Source organism: Talaromyces stipitatus, genomic scaffold (assembly GCF_000003125.1).
Source record: "Talaromyces stipitatus ATCC 10500 scf_1105507295541 genomic scaffold, whole genome shotgun sequence".
In the NCBI taxonomy this organism is placed as follows: Eukaryota; Fungi; Ascomycota; class Eurotiomycetes; order Eurotiales; family Trichocomaceae; genus Talaromyces; species Talaromyces stipitatus.
Genome location: NW_002990115.1, coordinates 531,680 through 554,620, shown reverse-complemented (window position 1 = coordinate 554,620; position 22,941 = coordinate 531,680). Strand labels below are relative to the sequence as shown.

Here is a 22,941-nt window from a genome sequence, read left to right as displayed (position 1 = left end):
GCCTACAATGACTCAGTATGGACACCCAGTACAAAATGCATTGCGTACCTAAAAACAATTCGAGAACCCAGTTTGATCTATAACTTTGCTCGTTGGGTCCTTTCTGCGGGCTGTGCGGTCATAGATTCTTCAATCGCCTTTGCAACCGCAATGCATTTCTCCTCTTGTAATTTTGGAGTGATGATCTGAACACCCACTGGCGCTCCGTGGACGAGATTGATGTCATCTATTGTCAGGTCAGTAAGATCTCTACACCGAAGTGATATGTGAGATTTACATTGCTTATGATTGAATTCATCGCTCTTATTCCTCGGTTTATGCATGATCCACTCGGCATCTAATACGAGATCCTTGGTCCGATCTGCCTTGGTAACCGGAATGGCTAAAGCAGGGTAGTCTAATAAATTCCATATTGATGTATATCCCACATATTGGTGGCTCTTCACCCATGTTTGAGGCTTATATGCCACCCAAGGCGTGACAGGCATGACGAGAGCATCCAGACCGGCTGCAGTCCATTGACGAAGGTATTGCGTTTCGTACGCATACTTATCGGCAATAAGCTATTCCCATTAGTCTCCTTTCGTCTGTATAAGGGTGGTTCAGAACGTACTTGATGTGTTTGTGATGTACTCAAGATATTATGAGGTTTTCCAACCAGCATGCCCTCAATCAATGGTTCGCCGCTCAACTCGCATAGCCGACGACACGCTTCGCCGCCATCGGAGAGGATGGCTTTCTCCCAGAGATCGTACGCATGAGCGTGGCTCGAAGCGTCCCATTCAAACACTGTAATATATCAGCATACAGCTCCTCAATTGAAATGAGATCAACAACCTTCATTACCGGCTTCTCTCAAGGCCTGTACGACCTCTTCTACCGCTCTCGCAACAGGTGGCTGCACTTTAACCACGCCGTCGTCTATAATATACCCGATTCTTAAGCGTTTTGTGGTCGTACACAGTTCCGCTCGCCATGGAATTGGTGTGACTTGGTGGTCAATCTCCCACGGCCTGGCAGTCGGCAAAGCTTCCATGTACTTTTCTACCGTTGACAAGCTTGTTGCCATCGGGCCTGCAACCGAACGTACAATATCTTGCCGGAGGCTACAATTGGCCTGTTTAAGTAAAACTACCGCCACTCGAAACGAGGGAGAACTGACTCACCCACTTCGTTCATACGGCTGTCTCCCCGTACTCGGCGAGAGACCATACATCCCACAAAGACTGGCCGGTATACGGATCGATCCGCCAATATCTGTACCAATGCCTAGGATACTACCTCGGGCACTCACCAGAGACCCTTCACCCCCGGAACTGCCCCCAGAAATGAGATTCCGGTTGAGGGTAGACACGCATTGGCCAAAAACGTGGTTATACGAGTCGGACATCTAGTAAGCCACTAAATCAGCAAGGTGCCGTCCTACGTACATTAGGCATGGAAAAGCTACGCACCATCATTGATTGGGGCACATTTGTTTTAACGTATAACACGGCGCCAAGTCGGCGAAGTGTTGCTGCTGCATTTCCATCCTGTGTTGCCGGTTTATTCGTAAGTCCTACCCAGCCTATATCGAGTGGTCAGCACAATTGGAAATTCGCCCTAGCTGCATGGATTGACGAACCAATGCATGAATCTATCCCCTTTACGTGGAAGAGGTCTTTGATCGAGACCGGGAGACCATGCAAAGGCCCTATTAATTCACCGGTCTGTTCCAAATAATCATCCAATTGCCTAGCTCGCGCGAATGCGTCGTCCAAAAAGATTTCTGTGCAACAATTCGTCAATTGGTGGGCCAGCACGGCTCGTTTCGCAAAGGCTTTGGTGACCTCGAGAGAAGACAATTGACGACTGGCCAGGTTGTGCAGTAGGACATTGACATCCGTAGTCTCCGTGATACGCAGTTCCCGCGCTGTTAAAAGATTGTTTTTGCGAATGAAATCCAACGCATCCGACACTTCGTTCACTGGCGGGATGGAAGCCAGACGCCATTCTGGTGGAATCAGGGAATCTTGTATTGATCTTTTGATACGAGCGCGCTCTTGATATGTAATTGAGGTTATTGTCGCTGTCATTGTCGTAGAGTCGTGCAACGATCAATTCCGGAGAAGAAGTTGGATGCCCTAGTCGGGCTGATAAAGAGCGCCGGGTCTGCCATTAAATATATACCTTGCAAGGGTCGTAGAGTCACGAACAAGAACATGGTGGGTCAAAAAGAGATAGGACGATTAATTAATGGCGACAATATCGAAGGGACTATCTTTCTTTTCCATGAAGTTTAATCAAATAGTCTGCAAAGTTTAGCAGAAGAGAGAAAACATCGCGCTGATAGAGCGCGAGCCAATCAGGAGGCGGAATTCTGCAGTTGTAAGCGAGGAAGGAGCGACTGTAGATTACCTTCCTGAGTTGGCAAGATGCGAACAAGGAAAGAAGGACCTGCCGCAGTGCGCACCTTCCTTTTGGTCCAGTTCGCTCCCAATGAGATTCTTCAACGACCAGCATCTCCTCCTCCAGAACAACACTTCATGCACTGTCTTCCCTACAGAGTCTAGTTGGCGATAGCATCTACTTACTTACGGCGCACTCGCGGAAAGTCAAGCCGATATATTATACGCGCCTGCTAACTATGAATGTTGTCTGTCGCATCCATCATCTCAAGAAGTATGTACGTGGCTCCCATATATGCATACCGATTACTAACATATTATCCAGTCCAAATACTCATAACGCTGATTCATGCCAGACCCTCTGCTTGCCATTTCGCTTCACACTTGGCTTGTCCGTCTGGGTATCGTGGGAAATCAGAAGCACGACAATTGCGCCAATAGGTTCGCACAATCTCGCATTGTCTAGGGTGGGTGGCATGTATGCCAGCCAGATAAGCCGTGGCTGCCAGGTGAATATAGATCCCTGAAGTGGGTGACATGACAGCAATCACTCTGCAGGCCTGGTCGACTGCAGTCGAGAGCGCTTTGCGGCGCGACAACGACCCCGCGTCGCCAATCCGACTGATGATGGCAATGGCGGCCGTGCATCGCCATGCGTTTTCGACAAGGGCCGAGTTGCCGGACCCAGGTTCAGCTCGCAGCAGGAGTTGATCAAGCGCTTCAAAACTGAGATCCAAGGTGTTGATGTGATTGCCTGCCTTGGCGAGGGTCACAAACAAATGAAAAGTGTCAACGGGACACCCGACATTAGCAAAGAATTCTTCGGTCAAGGTCTCGCGATGCCAGTCGTCGAAAATCAGTCCATTACTACCCCGAATGATGGCGCCTATTGTGTCGAACCACACTAGATGCGCAACGATTTCGTTTAATCCAGCAAGTTCAACCGACAACCGATCAAGATCTGCCTTGTTATGGCAGTGAAAATCGAGCAGTGACCGTGCCCCATTCAAATGGCATTGCCATTCTCCAAATGAACCGTCGCAGACCTCGAAGAATGCAAATGTCGCTATGCCAAATAGCGCAATTGGGTGTGCCTGGTCGATGGCTTCAGTCAACCTCATTAGCGCGTCAACATGATATTGCACAGCATCCATAGACTGCCTCTCCGCCGTGGAGTCGTTTGATGCGACCTGTCCTTTCATTCTGACCATGATAAAATCCCATATTCGCGATACTAACTCTATAGCTTCCGGCGGTAAATATCCCCCACTCGAGTGATTATTGACGTCTTTGATCTGCTCGTAAAACGCGGCAAGGCGCTTGATGAAGCTGTATTGGTTTACAGTCGTGTAACGGTCATGCATCTGCAAAGTCGCCGCAACTGGCGTGGGCGGTTTGCTGCCGTTCAAATTCGGTTTAGAACTGTCTGAGGGTGAATGTGATTCTTGCGACAACGCCGGCGTTGCGACCTTTTCGCGCGGCCGTCTCTGCCCGAAATTAGTGTCTGTAGCCCAGACTACCCGCTGAGGATAACCGCCACACGGCAACCCAGCCTGCACACATGGTTGACACCGTGGTCTGTTCAAATCGCATTTGATGTTTCGAGTCTTGCAGCTCTGGCAGTCCCTGTCCCTACGGATCCCGCGAGGTTTTCCCTTTTTGCCGCCAGTGATCTTGGCCCCCATCGTCTGGCGAACGACGGTGCTGCGAAGATTTTGTTCATCAACAGGAAAATTCGTTCGAAATCCCAAGACGCATCCTAGACGTTCTCTGAAACCAGACGACTGAGAAAGTGCACTATCTGGAAGATCATTTCATGCCGCCTTATTCTCGGAAGTGTGCTATTTCCCTGACTCGAGATAGGAAGATACGCAAGAATGGAAAAAGGTGCTGGAAATAACAAGATGGCTCGATGGGTACTCCAAGTCTACGGATCGTCACTAACGAATTCAGGAAAAAAAAAGCATGCGGGAACAAAGAAATGACATGCAGACAAAGCGAGAGAGCAGCAGAGAGCGAAAGGAACCACGGCAGACAAGCAAGGGCACTTTCTAGCTTTGGGCGAGGCGGGGCAGCCGAATAGACGGCCCGGCGCAAATACGTGGTTAACCCCGACCGCCAATCAGAATGCCGCACCCCGTGGTTTTTGATAGTTTGTGCCCTCGATCCACACGCTTCCTCAAAGGCTAAGCTTAACTTTTCCGATCTCCCTGTGATTTGGCTATGCAACATCTGCCATCTGCAGCCTAATCTTCGTTCAGTCAGAAGACCGTCAATCCTTGACTTTGTGCATGCATGCTAATCATAGCCAATTACTGGCTATCAACTAGATGTTACGCACAGAGAATTTTACGAAGCAAATAATTCAGTTGTACAGTCGTCAATAAAATCGGGAAAAGCGAAAATTGACACTGACTAGTGCAAAATTGTTCGATAAAGCGAATTCCCGCCGTTTATGGCTCGCGTCAAGAAGCGGGGGACATGTGAATTCGGAGGGAAACACAGAGATAAATAAGTACTAGTACCTCAGTACTTCCCTTTGGCACACACCCCATCATGGAGTACAATCAGAGTGAAATTCCCAACACGATGCTTCCCCCAGGTACCGTGCATCTGGTTGCTGAACAATCAGACCAGATTATTCTGGTTCCCAAGCCCTCAGCAGATCCTGATGACCCATTGAACTGGTCTAAGAGACGGAAATGGTTGAATGTCACTCTGCTCTTGTTCTATGTGTTTAGCACGGGTATCGGTGGCACCTCGATATACTCGGTTTTCACCCCAATTTCCAAGGAGACAGGCATCACCATTGGTCAGCTCAACAATGGTACCGGGTACCTTTTTCTTTTGGCGGGATGGACAAATATCATCTGGCAACCTCTGGCGCTGACTTTTGGCCGCCGCCCTATTATCCTAATGAGCTTGCTCTTTTGCGTCGCCGTATCGGAGTGGACAGCATGGATTGACAGTTATCCTGCCTGGGCTGCAGCAAGATGTCTATATGGCTTCGCCTGTGCTCCGGTCGAAGTCCTTCCCCAGATCTGCATTCCAGATGTGTTTTTCGCCCATGAACGGGGTGCTTTTATTGGGTGGTACATGTTTGTACTGTGCGCCAGCAATTTCATTGCACCTCTCATCGCCGGATTCATGAATGATGCCTACGGCTGGCACTGGGTGCAACACTGGGCTGCCCTGATTTTAGCACTCAACTTTGTGCTTGCCTTTTTCTTATACGAGGAATCGATGTATATGCGGACAAATATGGAAGCTGAGAAGGCCGACGACCCTCTCGTCTTGAATGAGGTAATTCTTGCTCAACAATTCACCGCTGTCAATGCCGACTACAGGAAGAAGACGCATCTGCAGAGACTGAAATTGTGGTCTTATAACGGGAATTCATTCGCTCAAATACTTCGCATTGCGTATCGCCCAGTTCTGATATTCTTCCAGTTCCCCAATATCATGTGGGCTGGCTTTATGTACGGTTTTGCTTTGGCATGGTATGTGTCCTTTCTGAAAATTTCTTAGCGACTGTCTTATGAGTTTGATAGGTACAATGTGTATAATGCAACTACCTCAGCTATCCTGTCCGTAGCGCCCTATGATTTCTCTGCTGCTATAGTCGGCCTCTCATACGTTGCGCCGTTGATTGGGGCCAGCATGGCAGGTGTAATTTCCGGTCCTGTTGCCGACTGGTTGACACTGAGACTAGCTACACGAAACGGGGGTCTACGTGAGCCCGAGCAACGTCTTTGGGGCTTAGTTGTCTACTGTATCCTGATGCCCGCAGGCCTTTTGATTTGGGGCCTGGGCGCGTATCACGGACTCCACTGGGCAGTCGTCCTGCTTGGTGGTCTTCTATGCGGTTATTGCAATGTTAGCGGCGGTGCTTATGCGCTTGCTTATGCTGTTGACTGCTTCAAGGAACTTTCTGGAGAAACGATTGTTTCAGTCATTCTCTGCCGGAATACACTTAGCTTTGCTTTCAATTATGCTATTACCCCCTGGATTGATGCACAAGGTCTACAGAACACCTTCATTGCCGTTGCAGTATTGGCCTGGGCGTTCGGCATGAGCTTCCTACTTATGGAATGGAAAGGAAAGGCGCTGAGGGTAATGTGTGCGGAACGATATTGGACATATGTTGAAACACAGGTGGTGAGAATTAATTGAGCATGACCTATCAACAAGGGTGCCCTTCAGGATGTTGGATTTCGGATCAACTTAGTTCTACTTTCGGAAATAGAGTCCTAATTATAATATCATCGTGGTCGACGCCGACGTATCACTTTAAGCATCGCTGACCTAACCGACCCTGCATTTCTCGTTCTTTGGTCTTTCAATCGCTTTTTAAAACGAACCAACCGTCTCCTCCAGATCCTTTTTCGATACATGAGTGACCTATCCGAAACGGTACTGTGGAATTCCCGGGGCTTAGATGGCGGTGGATCTTTTGGTCCGGCTAGCCGCGATACCGGTCGTTGGTGTTTGTCTTTAGTTTTGGCTTTGGACTCGCGGCGCGCTGCTCTTGACTTTTCAACTGTCGATGGTGGTCGATCTCTGGGTCCAGTTGGGCGTCGTGCTGGTCGTTGATTTCGGTCTTCTTTTTCATTTCCTTTTCTGGATTCGCGGCGTGCTGCTCTTGCATCTTCGATTGCTGATGGTGGTGGATCTCTTGGTCCGGCTGGACGTTGTATGGTGGTTAGTTCTCTGTCTTGTTCGGTTTTCTCTGTTGTTTCGGTTTCCATTTCGGTTTCCGCTTGGGGCTCAGAGTCAGGAACAGCTTCTTCGGTACGGGGTTCTTCAGAAGTCGTGTTCGCCTCGTCGTGAACGCTCTCGGATTGAAGGTCTTCAGAGCTCTGGGAGACCATTCTTAATTTTTTATGCTCAGCTCCTCTAGTGGATTCCGCTGGTCTGACAGTTTGTATCGTGTTCTGATTATGGATTGTTGGCAGTTGGCTTGCAGCAATATCTGCATGTGTGTAGGCATGTTGATTCTACTTATAATATCTTATATGGGAATAGGGGCTTTGTCTTCAAATTACAGGATGCTCAGAAATTTCATTAATAGTCATTGTGGATCATACAAATGAAAGAGGTCACGGATCAATTACTGAAAGATGTGCTTAGAACTGAATCTTCTAATCCGTGATGCGTTATTTCTATGCAATGATTGTGAAATGGACCTTCCACTGTTGTTTCTCAAAGAACAATCCATACCACCTACCTGGGTCATTGCACGGCTGGTTAAGGCAGGACTCACAGGATGAGTGCTCTAGGGTATGTTGGCCAACTGATATTAACCTCTACCAACCTCACCATACAAATATTGCTTTGTTTATCTACATTTTCAACCATAAACAAACATGAAACAAAGCTGCTGTTCATAAAAACTATCTATATCTCTGCATGAATATACTCCTTCCACTTCCCGAATCCTACTTTCCCATACCAACCCACAATATCTGTAGAATCAACGAATGCAGCCTCAATACCTCGCTTCTTCATACTCTCAATAGCATAACACAACAATGCAAGACCTACACCTCTACTTCGATGCGATTCATCCACCCCCACACATCCTATAATCCCAGTCTTGAGTGGTTGCTGATTCCCACTTGCCAACGGCGAAAAGGCCCAGTTTTGAGCCACAAAGTCGTCGTCCGGAGAGAGCATTAGTGTCCATGCGATCTGGGTGCCGTCTTTGTCAAAAGCTGCCATGATGCTTGATGGGTGTTTGGAGGGATGGAGAGCTATGTATGTTTCGACCCAGCCCTGTAATTATCAGTCAGAAGCTCTATAAACAGCAAATAATGGGAGTGAACGTACTGTATAATGGGAAAAGTTCCGTTTCTGCCCTACGAGGCAATTTTCAAACTCATCAGGGGTTTCTATAGCCTTATAAGTCACATTGCTCGCAGCAGCTCTTTCAAGGTACTGTTCCGGTGGAACAAATTTCCTAATATCTTGATATAAATCCGCATCTCCCGAACGAGTAAATTGAAACCCACGATGAATAAAAAATTGCTCATCTTCCGGCGATAAATCAGCCGGTAAACCAGGCCAAAAGCGAGGGAAATAACTTCTCAACGACGCAGTTTTGACGCCATGATATTCGTAAAGATATTCTCGTGTTTCGGAAAGTAGTTCACTGCCAATCCCCTGACGCTGTTTGACGGGATCGACGGCAATAACGGCGATTTCTGCGGAGGTCTGTCCTTGATTCTGGGATGTGTATAATAGACAGAATCCGATTATTCTTCCAGTTTGTGCATCGTGGGCGATAAAGTGGTGTCCATTAGGTTGATCGATTACTTTGCGAAGGTTCCCTGCTGGTAATGTGTAATCGGGAAGAGCTTTATTCCATACGTCGAGTATGCCAGTAATCATTTCATCTTTCCGGGATTCATCCAAGGCCAAGATTTTGTAGCTTTTGTTGGTTTTGGTGTGGGGATTGGAGGCAACAGGTAGAACACCAGTTGCAGATGCTCGGCCGAAAATCACGTCAATGGCTGATGTGAATGCCTCTGCGGTAGGCTCGTAGATTGCAATATATGTCTTGATTATTTCTTCATCATCAAGAAAGTCATATGGGCTGCATGTGGCAATAACAATCACATCTTTACGACGTCTCGCCAGCTCTAGAGCAAACTCTTTCTGTCCCTTTGCCTCCTTTGCGTTTCTGGTAGTCAGAATAACAACGTCGGCCTCAGTCTCGATGGTCTTCCACTGTTCATCCGAGAGCAGTCCCGTGTCCGGATAGTCAAGCTGCATCACAGAAGACGCTGTACCTGCAACATCTCTAAGCACATCGATATATGTTCTGTGCCTGGGACCGCTATCGTCTACTGCTCCTCCAGCTGGGATCTTTCCACCGGGAGCGAGTAATAGTACTTTGGAAATAGATTTTGATATCGGAACAACTCCCAAGCTATTTCTCACCACAGTTGTCGATTGAGAGTACACATTATTTGCAATCTGTTCGTGTCTTTGGTTCATAGAGGACAGACCTACTGAATTATTGTCTACAGAGCGCAACACATCTTCCCAACTGAGAAATCGTTGTTTGAGCTTCCCAATTCGGTGTAGAGATTCGTCAATCCGTGACTCCGACAGCGCACCCAGTTGCACCGCCTGAACCACTCGTTCAATAGACTTGACTTGCACAGCATAAGTATGGCAAATCATGATGCTGTCGCTACCCGCTATCAGAGACATCAAAGACCCTTCGACGGTCCCATATGTAGCACGGATACCGTCCATCTCCAGACAGTCGGTCACAATAACACCGTCATATTTCATATCATTTCGTAGAATACCCAACGCCTCCGGAGAAAGAGTCGCTGGTAGACCTTCCGAATCTGGGCCAGTGGTAACCTTTGGCAGAGCAATGTGAGCCGTCATCACAGTTTCAATGCCCTCAGCTACAGCCCTTCTGAAAGGGATTAGTTCACATCTCTCAAGTTCACTCCGCGATTTCGAAATGACCGGAAGACCATGATGAGAATCAACAGCTGTATCCCCATGGCCCGGAAAGTGTTTCGCTGTAGGCACAACACCACTCTCTCGGAGCCCCTTGGCTGTTGCACAGGAGAATCTAGCAACAAAATTAGGATCATCTCCAGCGCTACGGACACCTATCACGGGGTTCAAAGGCTCGGAGTTAATATCGCAGTCTGGCGCATAGTTCATGTTTATGCCAAAGAAGCTCAGTAACTCTCCTGTGCATTTCCCAACTTCGTACGCATTTTCGGCGGATTGAGTGGCTCCGATTGTCATTTGTCCTGGCTGTTGGACAGCAAGTGGTGGCATGATTCTTGTTACTAGACCGTTTTCCTGGTCGATTCCGATGAACAGGGGATGCTCGTGGCCTGCTTCTTTAGCTTCTTGTTGCAGGGCGAGTGTTAGGGTCTATCGAATCCTCATCAGTATCTATTAAAAGGTCGGACTACTATTATCGAAGCTATGTGCAGGAGATAAAGCGGATATACCTTGAGTTGAACGGCATCCTTGATATTTCTCCTGAACAAGATAACAGCTCCTAACCCATAATCCCTGATCAGTGTTTTGATCTCCGGACTTGGCGTAAACCCATGAAATCCCACTGCGAAAAGCTATAACCATGTCATTAGAACCCTAAAATGACTAAGTATAGTGGGTTGGGTCTCTTTTCTTTTCACAAGTTGAGGGACGTACCTGTCCAACTTTTTTACGCAGTGCGGGGTCAGCAGACGACGCCATCTTCACGAATATAACAACGTCTTTGGTTGAGTTGTCAATGCCCTCGAATTCTTGTCAATAGCTCCCTCTCTATATGCACAGTTAGTACAGCAAGTGCTTGATGGTCTTTGACCCGCGTTATATGTAGGTCAGAAAGGATCACCAATCTCGTAATGGCTGTCAGAACATGAAATAACACAGAAACGCCACCAAAATGACTGATTGTGTATCTCTTAGCGCTCAACTGCCCGTCGTAACGGTAACAGTCATCGTGAGGACCCAAAGGAGATGAGGGGATGATGTGGGTCCTTCCAGCATGTAACCTCGATAACTTTGATAACGGGTTGGTGCCTGGATGCCTGATACAGATGGCTATAACCCTAAATCCTAAGTCTACATACCTTGCTTTCTTTTTGTTAGAAGTATCGGTATTTTGGGCTGCCGACTGAATGATGAGGTAAACTGGATATATAGTAGTTAACATACATTGTGATTGATTCAGGTTTCGTGCATGACGAAAAAAAGAGGGTATTATGTGTATTCTTAGGTAGGTATAGAAAGATATTGAGTACAGTGAGGCAATTTAATGGAGTAAACCAAGATTGATAGAGACGGAGATATTAGAAATAATTCCAGAATTATACCCCGTGGCTGCCAAAACGCCTCAATAATGTATCGATACCGTGGAATTCCATCATTCTCTGAACGCTCTACCGGACCCGATTCCTCCAAAGGACCATACAAACGATCCATCTTCTTGTTCTCTTGCCATAAAGAGAAACTCAGCATCATAACTGTGACGGCAAACAGCAATGCAAAAGTGCAGCAAATCCACGATCTCTCTCGATACAACGGTGCCTGACTCGAAGGGAAAACGTTTGTTCCCAGAAGAGGGCCGCATTGTCCCACTGTCATGATAATCCAAAGTCCACCGGCCCTCTTGGAGCTTGTGGAATTGGTGTTTGCATTCCAAATGAGTACAATAGATGTCGTTACAAATATTAGAACGGCAAGAAAGGTTCCGATATATCTTGATATGACCGAGGTCGTGGCACCAAGGAGAATAAATCTGAGTGCGGAAAGCAAGGCGAAGAAAACAGGAAATGGTCCTCGAAGACGCACCCTATCGGAAATCACACTAATGGCAATAATTAGAGGAAAGTATATGAAGTATGGTGGAGCGAGGAGGCCGTTTGACTCGACAGCAGTGAATTCACCCATTTCCGAGACAATTGTTGGCAGGAACAAAGGCAGAGAAGCGAAGCTGACATTGTTGCTAAAGTTCATGACTGCAAAAAGATATCTATGGATGTTATTAGCATTTGTGGATGTTAATTTTTACTCTAGACAGAAACATACTCTAATAGTCTTTGAACGCTTCTCTGACTTGTCCCAATTGTAGTCCTTCATGTTCGTAGCCGTCTGGCTGAGACTACAACCGCTGAGACCCATTGATGAGGTTTGAAAATCTTCCAACCAAGTGTTGAAAATTGGAACGTGATGTATGCAATATGGAATATGGTCCCCAACCACGAGTACCAGTTTCCCGAAATGTCGATATCTTCTGCGAGCCCGATGGTCTTCGCATTACCTAGATTCGATCGTTAGTATAACTCCAGTAGTTAGCCAGTCCACCTTAGTTCCTCTGTCAAATACACAGAAGAAGGAAAACCCACGTCTAATACAGAAAATGTATAAAGCAGAAAACAGAACAGAAGCAAATGTAGGTCCAGTTTGCGCATGACTCTTTGCTTCTCGTCTTCTATATAAGGTTATTGTATGTCTCCATTCTCAATGTATTTGAGAGAGCCGACTCGTCCAAGTCTCTCTTCCAGAGTGACGCTTTTGATTACCCTGTCATAAGAGATACTCACGAAAGCCAGGGCAGCAGGGCCCAGAGTGGATTTAAGAGTCACTGCACTAGGCAATACTCCGCACAATTTTATGGAACACCTTCACCAAGCGCGGAGCAGGGCCTACAGGACGTTCAATGCATTCGGAATCTTACCGGACACAGTGGTCCCCACGGAGAAGACATTCGAAAACATATGTGTTTATCTAGAAATAGAGCTAAATGGATTCATAAAACTTGAATGGATGCTATCTTGGATTTAAGCAAGCTTTAAACTGAGACTCAGATTCCAGTTGCAGGGGATTCCTTGGTTTTCTAGGATTCATATCCTTTCCTATTTAGTGAACTGTTGCATGACGGGGATGTATGAGTAACACCAACCTTGATATAACTATACCTAGGTATAGCTAGGTAGTCAGATAGGACACTAGAACGTTGCATAAATATATGTAAATAATGAGCTGGGATTCTGCGATCTATCAAGGTAACACATGTGATAATTACAACAGTCATAGCCACTTCTTCTCATCGGACCCTAAGAGCTTCGGCATAATGTCCCAACCCACCTGCACCCCCTTAATTGCAGCAGAGTGTCGTACGAAAGTCATTTCTCCAAAACATGTTTCTCTCGTCTCTAAATACTCAGATGGAACATCTTCCGTGCATGTGTAATCATTAGTCTCAAACCCACTATACCCTTCGTATTGTCCCAAGGAGCGTAGATACTTCATTGCCCCAGCGAGAGAAACATTTACTTCCCATGAACCACCTTCAGTGGCCTGTTTGTACAGTGCTGCCATGATTCCGGCGGCAAGAAAATAACCACCCGCATGATCTAATGACTGACAGCATGTCGCTCGCGCAGGTTCGCCAGCACCATAATGTTCTGCTTCGGACACGTTCATGCCCGAACATGTTTGGACAATAGAATCAAATCCACGTTTGTTGCTCCAGGGTCCATCGGGGCCATATGCAGACATATTAGCACATATGATATTTCGATCCTTGAAGCGAGCAGCAAGGGCTGCCGAAGATAGCCCCTTTCTTGCTAGGCTTCCGGGTCTGAATCCTTGAGTGAAGACGTGAGCATTCTCCAGAAGCCTATGGAACTCATTGGTATCTGCTTCATCATTCAGATCCAATTGAATCGTTCTCTTTCCCCTGCCGAAGTCACGATCTATCGCCGGCAGGTCCGGAAGATCTGGACTCGTCACCCAAAGTACATCTGCACCATGAGCGGCTAAAGTTCTACCTGATAATGGAGCAGCAATAACTCTGGATAATTCCAGCACACGGAGTCCACACAGACATTTGTCAGGATCCACGTCCGTCATCTCCTGAGGCAGCCCTACAGGTCCGTCGCTCAATTTGCGAAGCAGAATAGGGAAATCAGCAATTGCCTTGGCTTGCGGGAGCACATCCCATTCTGAATAGCTTCGCAGTGCTGATATGACAATGTTCGAGTCAAAACCAGCCCACTCCAGATCGATGGATCTCCATGGCGCAATTGCTGTAGCAACCTCTTCCCGACTAGCGCCAGGAGAGCATCCTATAAGTTTCCTTGCACCATCTCGGTGGTTGGGAAATGAATCATGGACTCTCACATATCCGTCTGCAGTTTTGTGTAGCCCACCAATAGGGCCCCATGGTGAAGGTGTAGGCTTGTTTGTAAGTCTATACAATCGCTCTGATTTGAATTCAATGGAAGCGTGCTGTAAAGGAATGGTCACTGTGGGTGTCGGTATTTGTTTTCTATGCCCATAAATTAACGCAGCCAGTAGAGCAGACAAACCAATTGAGGCTTGGGCGATATGTCCAATCTTGAAAGATGAAGGTAAACCAAGCCCATCGCCGGTCAATTGCAGGGCTTTGAGGGAATATTCTGGTAAACCAAGCCCCCTCCAGATATATTCCACACTATCTCTAGTTGAAAAGTGTGATCTATCTTGGAAGTATTGAACATTAGTCTGGGGTTTCGGCGAGGCGGCAGTGCTGTTTTTCGGCTTTGGTACTCTTATAGTAAGCAACGGCGCATGTTGCTGTGTGCCCAATGTATCTCGTTCGCCTACTGTACCTTGTTCCCAAGGCCGACGAATGGTACATTTCCAAGCTAGGGCTGGGTCGAAGAACGTGTTGGTAAGTATATCGCCAGGTTTCAGATGATACAAAGTCTGTATCCTCTCATTCGTAAGGATGTTAGCATTCTTGACCCGTTCATAGGCATCATTAGAGTCAAACATGATATCAAGAGTCAACTCAAAGGGCCCCGAGTTCTTTGACCTGATAATCTTCGCGATATCCAGCATTTGACATTCTCCTTCCGGGATTTGCTTGAACACCAAAGGTTCCAGAGTCTCGGAAGCCAACTGCTCTCGTTGTTCCGTAGTGAGTCTAGGAACAGACTCACTCCCCGGAGGTGGTGGGTTTTCAATAGTGACGAATCTGATAGGGAACAGTGTTTCCTCCTCACCCTTCTCAAGGTCTACAAGGTGGTAGACATTGAATCGAAAGACTGGACCTGCAGGCGTTTCGTGCGGTGATAATGGAGAAGCGAAGTTCCCCGTTGTCGCAACTTGATTTTTGTATGGCATATGCAGGATTGATGCACGAACATTATTGGCAATAGTGTATGACATCTCTTGTGAAGGTGCAACAACTTCGCCCATTACACCCAGTTCATGCGCTGATTTGGGGTCAGGTTCAAGCGGTCCCATCACCCCATTGCGGCCATAGAAGTGGAATATCAGTCGGCACTGAGGAGTCTGATCCAATTGTGGAAATAGGTTTTGGGTATATGCCCTAACTTCCGCCAGAAACTCGTCAATCTGGCTTATGAGAATAGGATCTCGGACACCGCCAACAAAGATTGTGCGATATCCTAACTTCTCGACACCCTCCAGCTTGACTTGATAGATTGGAGTAGGCTCGAATCTGGCACCACGGACTCGTATGCTCTTTTCAGTGATTTGCTCATAAGAAGCATCGTCAAGTATCAGAGCTCCTCCAGGACCAGGTAAACGATCCGGTCTAGACTTCTCGTAGAGCGTATGTGCAGCTACAGAAGTCGGCGTACAACGCTCCTTTGGCGATAGTGGTGTCAAGTCAAATGAGTATTTTCGCATTGTCACGACCATTGATCTTCCTTTGGGAACCGCACAGATACCTCCACACTCCATGATCTTCCCCATATGCCACGCTGTTGCGGGTTCAACTCTGTGGAACATAGAGAATGCAGCAAAAGGGGCTGGATCGTATGACCGCCCTCCCAGAACGATATCCGGATCCATTTCAAGAGCCTTGAGATATCTAAGAGCCGTGAGTGACACACACTGCAATCCAAAGGAAATCGGACACTCACGGCTCTGCCCCCATTTGTCCAACAATATCAATTGTTCTCTCTACACTATCCACAGTCAACTCCTCAACCGGGCCGCATGGACTGACCTTGGACTTGAGAATACGATCTTTTACCAGACCCTTATCAAACCCGGCAGAGATGGTAGCAACTTTGAACGAAAATCCATGTTTCTTAGATATTTCCCGCACAATCTCCAGCATCTCCTGAACGTGCTTGTCGCTTCCATCGCCGCCGACAGAACTAATCAAAACTTTTATTTTCTTATAATAGCAAGCTTGTAGCATAGGTGTGAGATCTCGAATGTATGAATCACGGCCGCACGTCATCTTGTTCAACCCTAATTTATACGGACCTCCATCTGTAGAACCACTGTCGACAATGATCGCTTTTGGCGAATACTTCTCAATTCCGTACCAGAAATGCTCCAACTTATAACCATAACCCAGCATGGGATTGGGGGTCAAGATGCTAAAGTCGGACGCCATTTTGTGTAAAGAAGCTGGCAGAACGTTCGTCCTTCCAAGCCTCATAACCTTCGAAGTAGATATGTCGATATTGTTACAAACATTGCACACTGTAGGACGAGAGAAGTTATTATCTGTCGAGGGGACTGTATGACTCTTACTCTCGCTTATTCTCGGAAATCCGGCACGAAGGGAGCAACTCGTATTGCTCGGTGTGATACCGAACTAGCTTGCCTAGGTACATGTAGAACCCCGCATGTATACAGCCACAAACTATCAAAATGCAGAACATATGACGTTATTGGCCGGTATATAAGTGTACTTGCTGTGGAAACTCCAAAATGGATCTATATTGCGTACGTTTTTATGAGGACTTCTCCCCGATTCGACAATCTTCCCGATATCAACATTACGGAACAGTGCGAAACACAATCTGGATGTCATGTTGAACAATATTGATCTTGTATCCGATCTCGCGATCTTAGGTATTTGGCAATTGCAGTTGTACCAATTGCCTTGATGATAATGGTTGAATTCTCGCGAGAACCTCAGAGAGCCGTTCTACAGCAGCATGTCTTTACTTCGTCTACTTTCGTCCGCCACCGGATGGCTTTCTGAGAACGATAGTTCCCAGAGCCCACCGCCAGGAAACAGGAATTACTCATCAGCAGACACCAATATGAGCATACCTCTGCCCAAGTTCGATGATTTGCCGTTGAGAAAAGGAGACCCCAAATGCTCTGCATGGAGTTTATGGGGAAAAGATGATGAATTGGGGACATTGAACCTCATCACCGAGGATGTCACGAAAGCTGCCGCATCAGAAGTTAAATTAGGCAAGGCAGTTAATCTAAAGTAACAGCAATCCTCTCCGAGACTCTTATCCCAATGTTAACTTCCTTTGTAGCCTTCCGTTGAATGTTCCCTTGAAACCAATGAATCCGCAAAGAAAGCCCTGCGTGCATACTTTAATTCCAAAAGGGCATGCCAATGATGATGAAGTAAGTTTCCATGGCCACTATATCGTCGACTAAAATGGCTAATAAGCGATAATTACAGCTCTATTTTAATACGCAAAGCTCAAGCCATTGGGATGGGCTGCGACATTACCCCTATTCCGACACAAAACAGTTTTACAACGGCGTGGCTCAGGACGACATATCTGGGATAAATAAGTGTGATAAAATTGGCATTCACAGTACGTTGACAGTCATATACTGCCCAGGTGATCCAAATCTGACTCACTGTTTAAGATATTGCAACACATCCAATCGTCACACGAGGCGTCTTAGTCGATTGGTATTCGTATGTTGTGAAAAATAATCTCCCACATAAGCCTTTTACAAATCAACATATTCCTCTGAAGCAACTTCTGGAAGTTGTCCGAGAAGAAAACATCACTTTTCGAAAAGGGGATGCTCTATTAATCAGAACCGGCTGGACGGATGCATACAACAAATTATCGGAAGAAGAGAAAGAAAACCTCGGTGGCAGAGATGATCGAGCATCTATCGGAATTGAGGCTACGGAGGAATCTATTCGCTGGCACTGGGATCAGAAATTTTCTGCTGTGGCTAGTGACACAGTAGCCTATGAGGCATGGCCGTCTCCTAAACCTTGGGGTGTCTCTATGCATGAGGTATGCCATCATTTTCATAGACTTCTTAGAGTCATGAATGGGAGAAAACTAACTCGGATGAAGGTCTTTCTCAGTGGCTGGGGAATGCCAATTGGAGAGTGCTGGGACCTGGAAGAACTCAGTGCAACATGCGCAAAACTTGGCCGTTGGACATTTATGTTGACCAGTCAACCTTTGTATCTCCCTGGTGGCGTTGCTAGTCCCGCTAATGCTACTGGTATATTTTAAGTAAAAGGAAAGCTATTTTAGACAGAAAGGATGGTTTAAGATTAAGTATAATGGGTACAGAGTGCTCCATGGAGCGCTTCAGATATTTCGTAAGCTGTGTCATATACCCAGGTCCTACTGAGATATGAGGTATCAGGTACTTAGGTAATATCAAGCTATGAATATCTAGTTAGTTAGTTCCTTCTGTGACAAGGGTAAAGGCTTCTGAATTGAGTGCTGGAGAAAGTAAGTAGTTTCGAGTTTCGACAATTCTTATCTAGGTACGAGACTACTCAGACGGTAGCTCACACTTGACGAGGCGATTTTGAAGTTTTCCAAAGCCGAAGAATCATAAAAATATGCCGTGTTTCAATTCTCAAAAGGAAGCACAATAACTTGACGACGTGAAAGAATAGCGCGCAGAGAAATGAGCCTTAATGAAGCTACTGCTATATGAATATGATCAACCGGCATCATCCCGAAATCCCCTCATTCAAACCTGGAACGGCAACATTCTAGGCAATAAAAACAAATAACGGCGGATCTGCCCGAAAAGCCAATCAATCGCTCCTCTAAAGCAACCGTCCGGACTAGGTAATGGCCATTTCTCGACGTAGTATTGATCGCTCTATACCCTGTGCATACATGTACTAGTACAGGGACTGTTGATAGGGGTACATGTTGCCCAATGAGTCACCTGTGGACGGCACTACCTTGCCAATCGCCTGTATAACATGATATTATTGATATTATTCCCAGGGTAAGCTCTTGGGCAGTTTTAAGGGACTTCCACCTGTGATATACCATGAAGTGCTCTGCTGCTCTTGTTCTAACACCGGACCATCCTGAATGAATTCAAAATGGAGCCGCAGTCTGGTATTAGCTATGGGAAAGGAAATGCCGTCCACAACAAACACGAAATGAAACATTCAGCAAAAGCTGCCGCTGGCAATCTGCTGGATGAGTACTCCGAAGCCGAAAGAAAGGCCGCTTTGCGCAAGCTGGACTGGTATTTAATTACACTGTAAGACTTTTTCTCTTTTTCTCTTTTTCTCTTTTTCTCTTTTTCTCTTTTTCTCTTTTCTTTTCTTTTTTTTTTTTTTTTTTGACTAGAAATGAGAGAGCCTCATGACTCAGACGAGGTATCTGACAGCGATCTTTAGTCTCGGCTTTTTGTATATGTTCTCTTACATCGACCGAGGGAACATCGGAAACGCCTACACAGCTGGTATGGGTGCAGATTGGGGAATTACTTCAAACCAATACTCGTGGGTCCTCACCGCGTACTACCTGACATATATTGTTTTTCAATGGTTTATTCTTTTATGGAAAGTTGTGTCTTTGCCCGTAAGTCGACATCCCAAGGCAAACAACAGAGCCTAACTATGACAGACGTGGGTAGCATTGATGGCACTTGGCTGGGGAGCGATGAGCATGATCCAAACTGTAACAAGCAGTTTTGCTGGTCTGATGGCCGTTCGCTGTCTTCTGGGTGTATTTGAGGCTGGTTTTGCGCCTGGTGTTGCATTGTTTCTCTCGTTTTTCTATCATCGCTCTGAGATGGCCTTTCGATATGGACTTTTCATCTCCTTTTCGGCGATTGCGAATTGTTTTGCATCTGCTATGGCGTATGGCATTGTCCATGCAAAGACCTCAATTGCGTCGTGGAAGCTGTTGTTTGTCATTGGTTAGTGATATCTCAACTCCTGCTTTGTTCAGCAGCATCTAACATTGAAGTTGCTTGGGCAGAGGGTATCCCGACACTAGTAATTGTCCCCATTGCATATTTCCTCTTGCCCAAAGGTCCTGGAGAATGTCGATTCCTCAATCAGAAAGAAAACGAGATCATTCGTCTTCGCGCCGTACAGGGCCGTGGTAGGGAGGAAAAGGGAAGGTTGAACTTCAGACATCTCTTCATAGCATGCTATGACTATAAAAACTACTTTCAAGCAGTCATTGTACTCTGCTTGAATGTAAGATTGTCCCATTTTAGTCATCAATTTCTGAAATATTGTACTGACTCCAATGGTGCCTTCAGACTGCCTTTGCCGCCTTACCAGCTTTCCTTCCTACCATTATCAAAGATATCGGATACTCTTCGATTCAATCACAAGGATTGTCTGCACCTCCCTATTTCATCGCATTCTTGATTTGCCTCGGAGTCAGCTTCCTCTCCGACAGATATGGCAATCGTTCCATATTCCTCACCACTCTTTCTATTGTCGGAGCAGTCGGGTACCTAATCGAAGCTCTTGTCAAAACAGAAGGCGTACGATACTTTGCAACATACTTGATTTGTGGCGGTGTCTTTTCTGCTGTTGCACTGGCCTTTACATGGGTCACTGATAACCAGGGCTCAGCATCGAAACGGGGTGCTGGGCTGGTTATTTTCGGCATGATTGGACAGACCGGATCCATTGCTGGATCACGATTCTTCCCTTCAGAGGAAGGACCGTACTATATCAAGGGCATGGGAATTAGTGCTGGACTGCTGCTGTTTGCCGCCATTCTCTCTCAGGTCTTGAGATTTTTAATGGCTCGTGAGAACAAGCGACGGGATGCTTTATATGGCTATGTGGATATCAAGAATATGCCTGACGAAGTTGGTGATGCCGGAGACGACCATCCCAGTTTCCGGTTTGTTGTATAAGATATCTTTCGCTACAGTATAAAAATAGAAGCAAATGAACGAAACCCTGAATTTACCTGAAACAGCAGAAGTCTCTACAACTACGCAAAAGCAAAGACTTATGATTCACGCAGGATCACGCTATCTACAGCCTAAACATTTTACTATTTACTAGGACAGGTTAGTAGCTGCGGATGTTTCCTGAACAAGCAAGTGCTTTGTCTTAGTAGGCTGGCTATTAAGCTACACTAAGATCTTAGTGATTAGCACTATGTACTATGTATGCGTCTAGACCAACTCGGAACTATTCTCTTCTTTATTCCCTCATGTCGAACAGAGTTACCACAGAACACCAGATAGGGTCCTGTCTGGAGGTGTGGACAGTTCCTATATGACCGTGTGGTGGATGAAAATCATCAATAAATAACCCGATATAACCTTGGAACAAGATGGGCAGCCCTGACATCCCCAGCCCGGTCGCAACTCGCGCTAAAGGGCGCAAGTACGGCTTTGCATGTCTCTCCTGTAGACGGAAAAAGATCAAGTGTGACGGCAGCAAACCAATATGTATCAACTGCAACAAATCGAAAGAATCATGTGTATACAGGGACAACCCTGCTTTCGTCGGCTATCTGGCCGAAGAGTTACGCAAATCCAAAATTCGTGTTCAGGAGTTGGAAACTGTCATCAAGGAGTTGTTGATTCTGGACTCGGAGTCGAGACATCTTCGGATTGCAGCCTTGGTTTCTGAAATGGAGCGGCAGCGGTCGTCACCGTCACCTGGTTCTTCGACACTCTTGGAATCAGATGAGTCTCATGCGAAGTTGTCGGTGTCTTATGGGGGAAGTGTTGAATACAACATTGACGAGAATGGGAGGGTAAGTATATAGATATCATCCATCTGAGAGTTTAACTAAATGACTAACTGCCAAAAGCAACAGTATTTTGGAGCAACTTCAAGGTTTCATACTCTATCCGAGGCCAGTGAGCACCTGGAGAATGTATTGGATACGACTACCGAACAAGAGTATTCAGATATTGAAGAATACCACCGGAAATGGCATCTATCTAATTCTCGCTGGCAAGCGTCTTGGGAGAAGCAAGCACACGATAATATACCCAAATATACGGACGTCGATGCATCGCTGTGTTCGCAGCTACTAGACGTGTATTGGACATGGCAGGGTCCATTACATAACTACGTATATCGACGCTGTGCGTGATTTAATTTCGTTCCTGGGTGCACGGCAGATGCGAACTGACATTTTTAGGCTTCTTCCGTGATATGGCCATCGGTGGCCCTTATTTTTCCTTGTTTTTGTTGAACGTCATGTTCGCTCACGCCATGCGCCACATGCCCGAGGAAGATCCAAGATTCAAACCATTTGAGAGAGGCGAGTTCTTCATGAAGAGGGCAATGTTGCTGTTACTCGATGAAATGAAAGAAAGTAAACCAAAAATCCCGACTATACAAGGACTACTGATCCTAGGCGGCCGACAATGTGCTGTTGGGAAGAGTAGTGAGGGATGGCTGTACACCGGCATGGTAAGTCGTCTGCTAATCTACTTGGCTGCTGACAAGCGCTTGTATTCACATTGTAGAGGCAATAAGAATGATTACGGATCTCGGTCTTCACTTGCGGAAAGGGAGAAATGCAATGTTGAAAGAATACGAGCCTGATGATCTCGAAGTCAGGAAGCGGTTGTACTTATCTTGCTATGCCTGGGATAAGTGTGACACCGTACTCTTGAAGATAACCCCTGATGCTGGCTAATAGAATATAGATCTATAAGTCTTTGCTTGGGTCGGCCTCCGTCACTTCCAGAGTTGCCATATCTTTCTTCTTCATTATGTATGTGCTCTACATCCCGTATTGGAAGCGGCTGCTTATCATGTGAAGACGACACTTGCGACGATGAAGATCAATGGCAACCACCTCAGATTCTCCAAACCGACAAGCATTTTCCACCTACTAAATGTCACAGCACATTGACATTTAAACATTTTTGTGACTTGGGAGTGGTTAGTATTGTCCCTTCTGTTTGGGTACGAGAGAGCTGACATGACTAGATTATCAACGAATGCTACAATACAGTGTACAACGGACACCCCGGAACACCACAGAACCTCAAACCCGAGGTAATATTTGACCTTGAAAGAAAGCTACATAACTTCCACCGAACA

General features: G+C 46.3%; 8 protein-coding genes across 11 annotated transcripts, besides 1 other annotated feature; 4 read left to right on the top strand and 4 right to left on the bottom strand.

Annotated features, from left to right (window-relative positions):
• Positions 1-77: 77 nt before the first annotated feature.
• TSTA_025260 (acetamidase, putative) lies at positions 78-2,075 on the bottom strand (the record flags this gene model as incomplete). The annotated part of the gene is made up of 7 exons (XM_002479597.1): positions 78-226; positions 278-563; positions 614-789; positions 838-1,106; positions 1,167-1,390; positions 1,455-1,567; positions 1,625-2,075. The coding sequence occupies 7 exons, from the start codon at positions 2,073-2,075 to the stop codon at positions 78-80; spliced, it is 1,668 nt and encodes a 555-aa protein (XP_002479642.1).
• Positions 2,076-2,734: 659 nt separating this feature from the next.
• Positions 2,735-4,072, bottom strand: TSTA_025250 (uncharacterized protein; the record flags this gene model as incomplete). Its single annotated transcript, XM_002479596.1, has 2 exons — positions 2,735-3,590; positions 3,627-4,072. The coding sequence occupies 2 exons, from the start codon at positions 4,070-4,072 to the stop codon at positions 2,735-2,737; spliced, it is 1,302 nt and encodes a 433-aa protein (XP_002479641.1).
• An 859-nt stretch (positions 4,073-4,931) lies between these two features.
• Positions 4,932-7,467, top strand: TSTA_025230 (uncharacterized protein). The gene is made up of 2 exons (XM_002479595.1): positions 4,932-5,887; positions 5,939-7,467. Exons 1-2 carry the CDS (start codon positions 4,944-4,946, stop codon positions 6,558-6,560), a joined length of 1,566 nt encoding a protein of 521 aa, XP_002479640.1. The 5' UTR covers positions 4,932-4,943; the 3' UTR covers positions 6,561-7,467.
• On the bottom strand, positions 6,673-7,258 carry TSTA_025240 (uncharacterized protein; the record flags this gene model as incomplete). The annotated part of the gene is made up of 2 exons (XM_002479594.1): positions 6,673-6,723; positions 6,749-7,258. The coding sequence occupies 2 exons, from the start codon at positions 7,256-7,258 to the stop codon at positions 6,673-6,675; spliced, it is 561 nt and encodes a 186-aa protein (XP_002479639.1).
• A 297-nt stretch (positions 7,468-7,764) lies between the features above and the next one.
• On the bottom strand, positions 7,765-16,302 carry TSTA_025220 (beta-N-acetylglucosaminidase, putative; the record flags this gene model as incomplete). Its single annotated transcript, XM_002479593.1, has 9 exons — positions 7,765-8,162; positions 8,217-10,298; positions 10,379-10,501; positions 10,584-10,628; positions 10,717-10,987; positions 11,009-11,069; positions 11,252-11,910; positions 13,156-15,765; positions 15,818-16,302. The coding sequence occupies 9 exons, from the start codon at positions 16,300-16,302 to the stop codon at positions 7,785-7,787; spliced, it is 6,714 nt and encodes a 2,237-aa protein (XP_002479638.1). The 3' UTR covers positions 7,765-7,784.
• A 330-nt stretch (positions 16,303-16,632) lies between these two features.
• On the top strand, positions 16,633-18,148 carry TSTA_025210 (uncharacterized protein; the record flags this gene model as incomplete). Its single annotated transcript, XM_002479592.1, has 5 exons — positions 16,633-17,136; positions 17,189-17,282; positions 17,341-17,479; positions 17,535-17,920; positions 17,984-18,148. The coding sequence occupies exons 1-5, from the start codon at positions 16,853-16,855 to the stop codon at positions 18,146-18,148; spliced, it is 1,068 nt and encodes a 355-aa protein (XP_002479637.1). The 5' UTR covers positions 16,633-16,852.
• Positions 18,149-19,158: 1,010 nt separating this feature from the next.
• Positions 19,159-19,234: a sequence feature (A-rich).
• On the top strand, positions 19,235-20,841 carry TSTA_025200 (allantoate permease, putative). 4 transcript variants are annotated; one of them, XM_002479588.1, is made up of 4 exons: positions 19,235-19,395; positions 19,520-19,814; positions 19,877-20,100; positions 20,166-20,841. In XM_002479588.1, the coding sequence occupies exons 2-4, from the start codon at positions 19,535-19,537 to the stop codon at positions 20,775-20,777; spliced, it is 1,116 nt and encodes a 371-aa protein (XP_002479633.1). In that variant the 5' UTR covers positions 19,235-19,395; positions 19,520-19,534; the 3' UTR covers positions 20,778-20,841. The 4 variants fall into 4 exon arrangements, with proteins under 4 accessions (XP_002479633.1, XP_002479634.1, XP_002479635.1 ...); XM_002479589.1 differs by having other exon boundaries at positions 19,235-19,474; XM_002479590.1 differs by having other exon boundaries at positions 19,235-19,474; positions 19,877-20,841.
• A 364-nt stretch (positions 20,842-21,205) lies between these two features.
• Positions 21,206-22,531, top strand: TSTA_025190 (CHA4 activatory protein, putative; the record flags this gene model as incomplete). Its single annotated transcript, XM_002479587.1, has 4 exons — positions 21,206-21,634; positions 21,692-21,971; positions 22,028-22,302; positions 22,361-22,531. 4 exons carry the CDS (start codon positions 21,206-21,208, stop codon positions 22,529-22,531), a joined length of 1,155 nt encoding a protein of 384 aa, XP_002479632.1.
• Between the last annotated feature and the right edge of the window lie 410 nt (positions 22,532-22,941).

Excerpts from the sequence above, each read along its gene's own strand:
- TSTA_025230 (XM_002479595.1), top strand. The coding sequence starts at position 4,944 with ATGGAGTACAATCAGAGTGAAATTCCCAACACGATGCTTCCCCCAGGT. Across the intron at positions 5,888-5,938 it reads TACGGTTTTGCTTTGGCATG|GTACAATGTGTATAATGCAA; the intron begins GTATGTGTCCTT and ends TGAGTTTGATAG.
- TSTA_025200 (XM_002479589.1), top strand. The coding sequence starts at position 19,256 with ATGACTCAGACGAGGTATCTGACAGCGATCTTTAGTCTCGGCTTTTTG. Across the intron at positions 19,475-19,519 it reads GGAAAGTTGTGTCTTTGCCC|ACGTGGGTAGCATTGATGGC; the intron begins GTAAGTCGACAT and ends TAACTATGACAG. Across the intron at positions 19,815-19,876 it reads GAAGCTGTTGTTTGTCATTG|AGGGTATCCCGACACTAGTA; the intron begins GTTAGTGATATC and ends TTGCTTGGGCAG.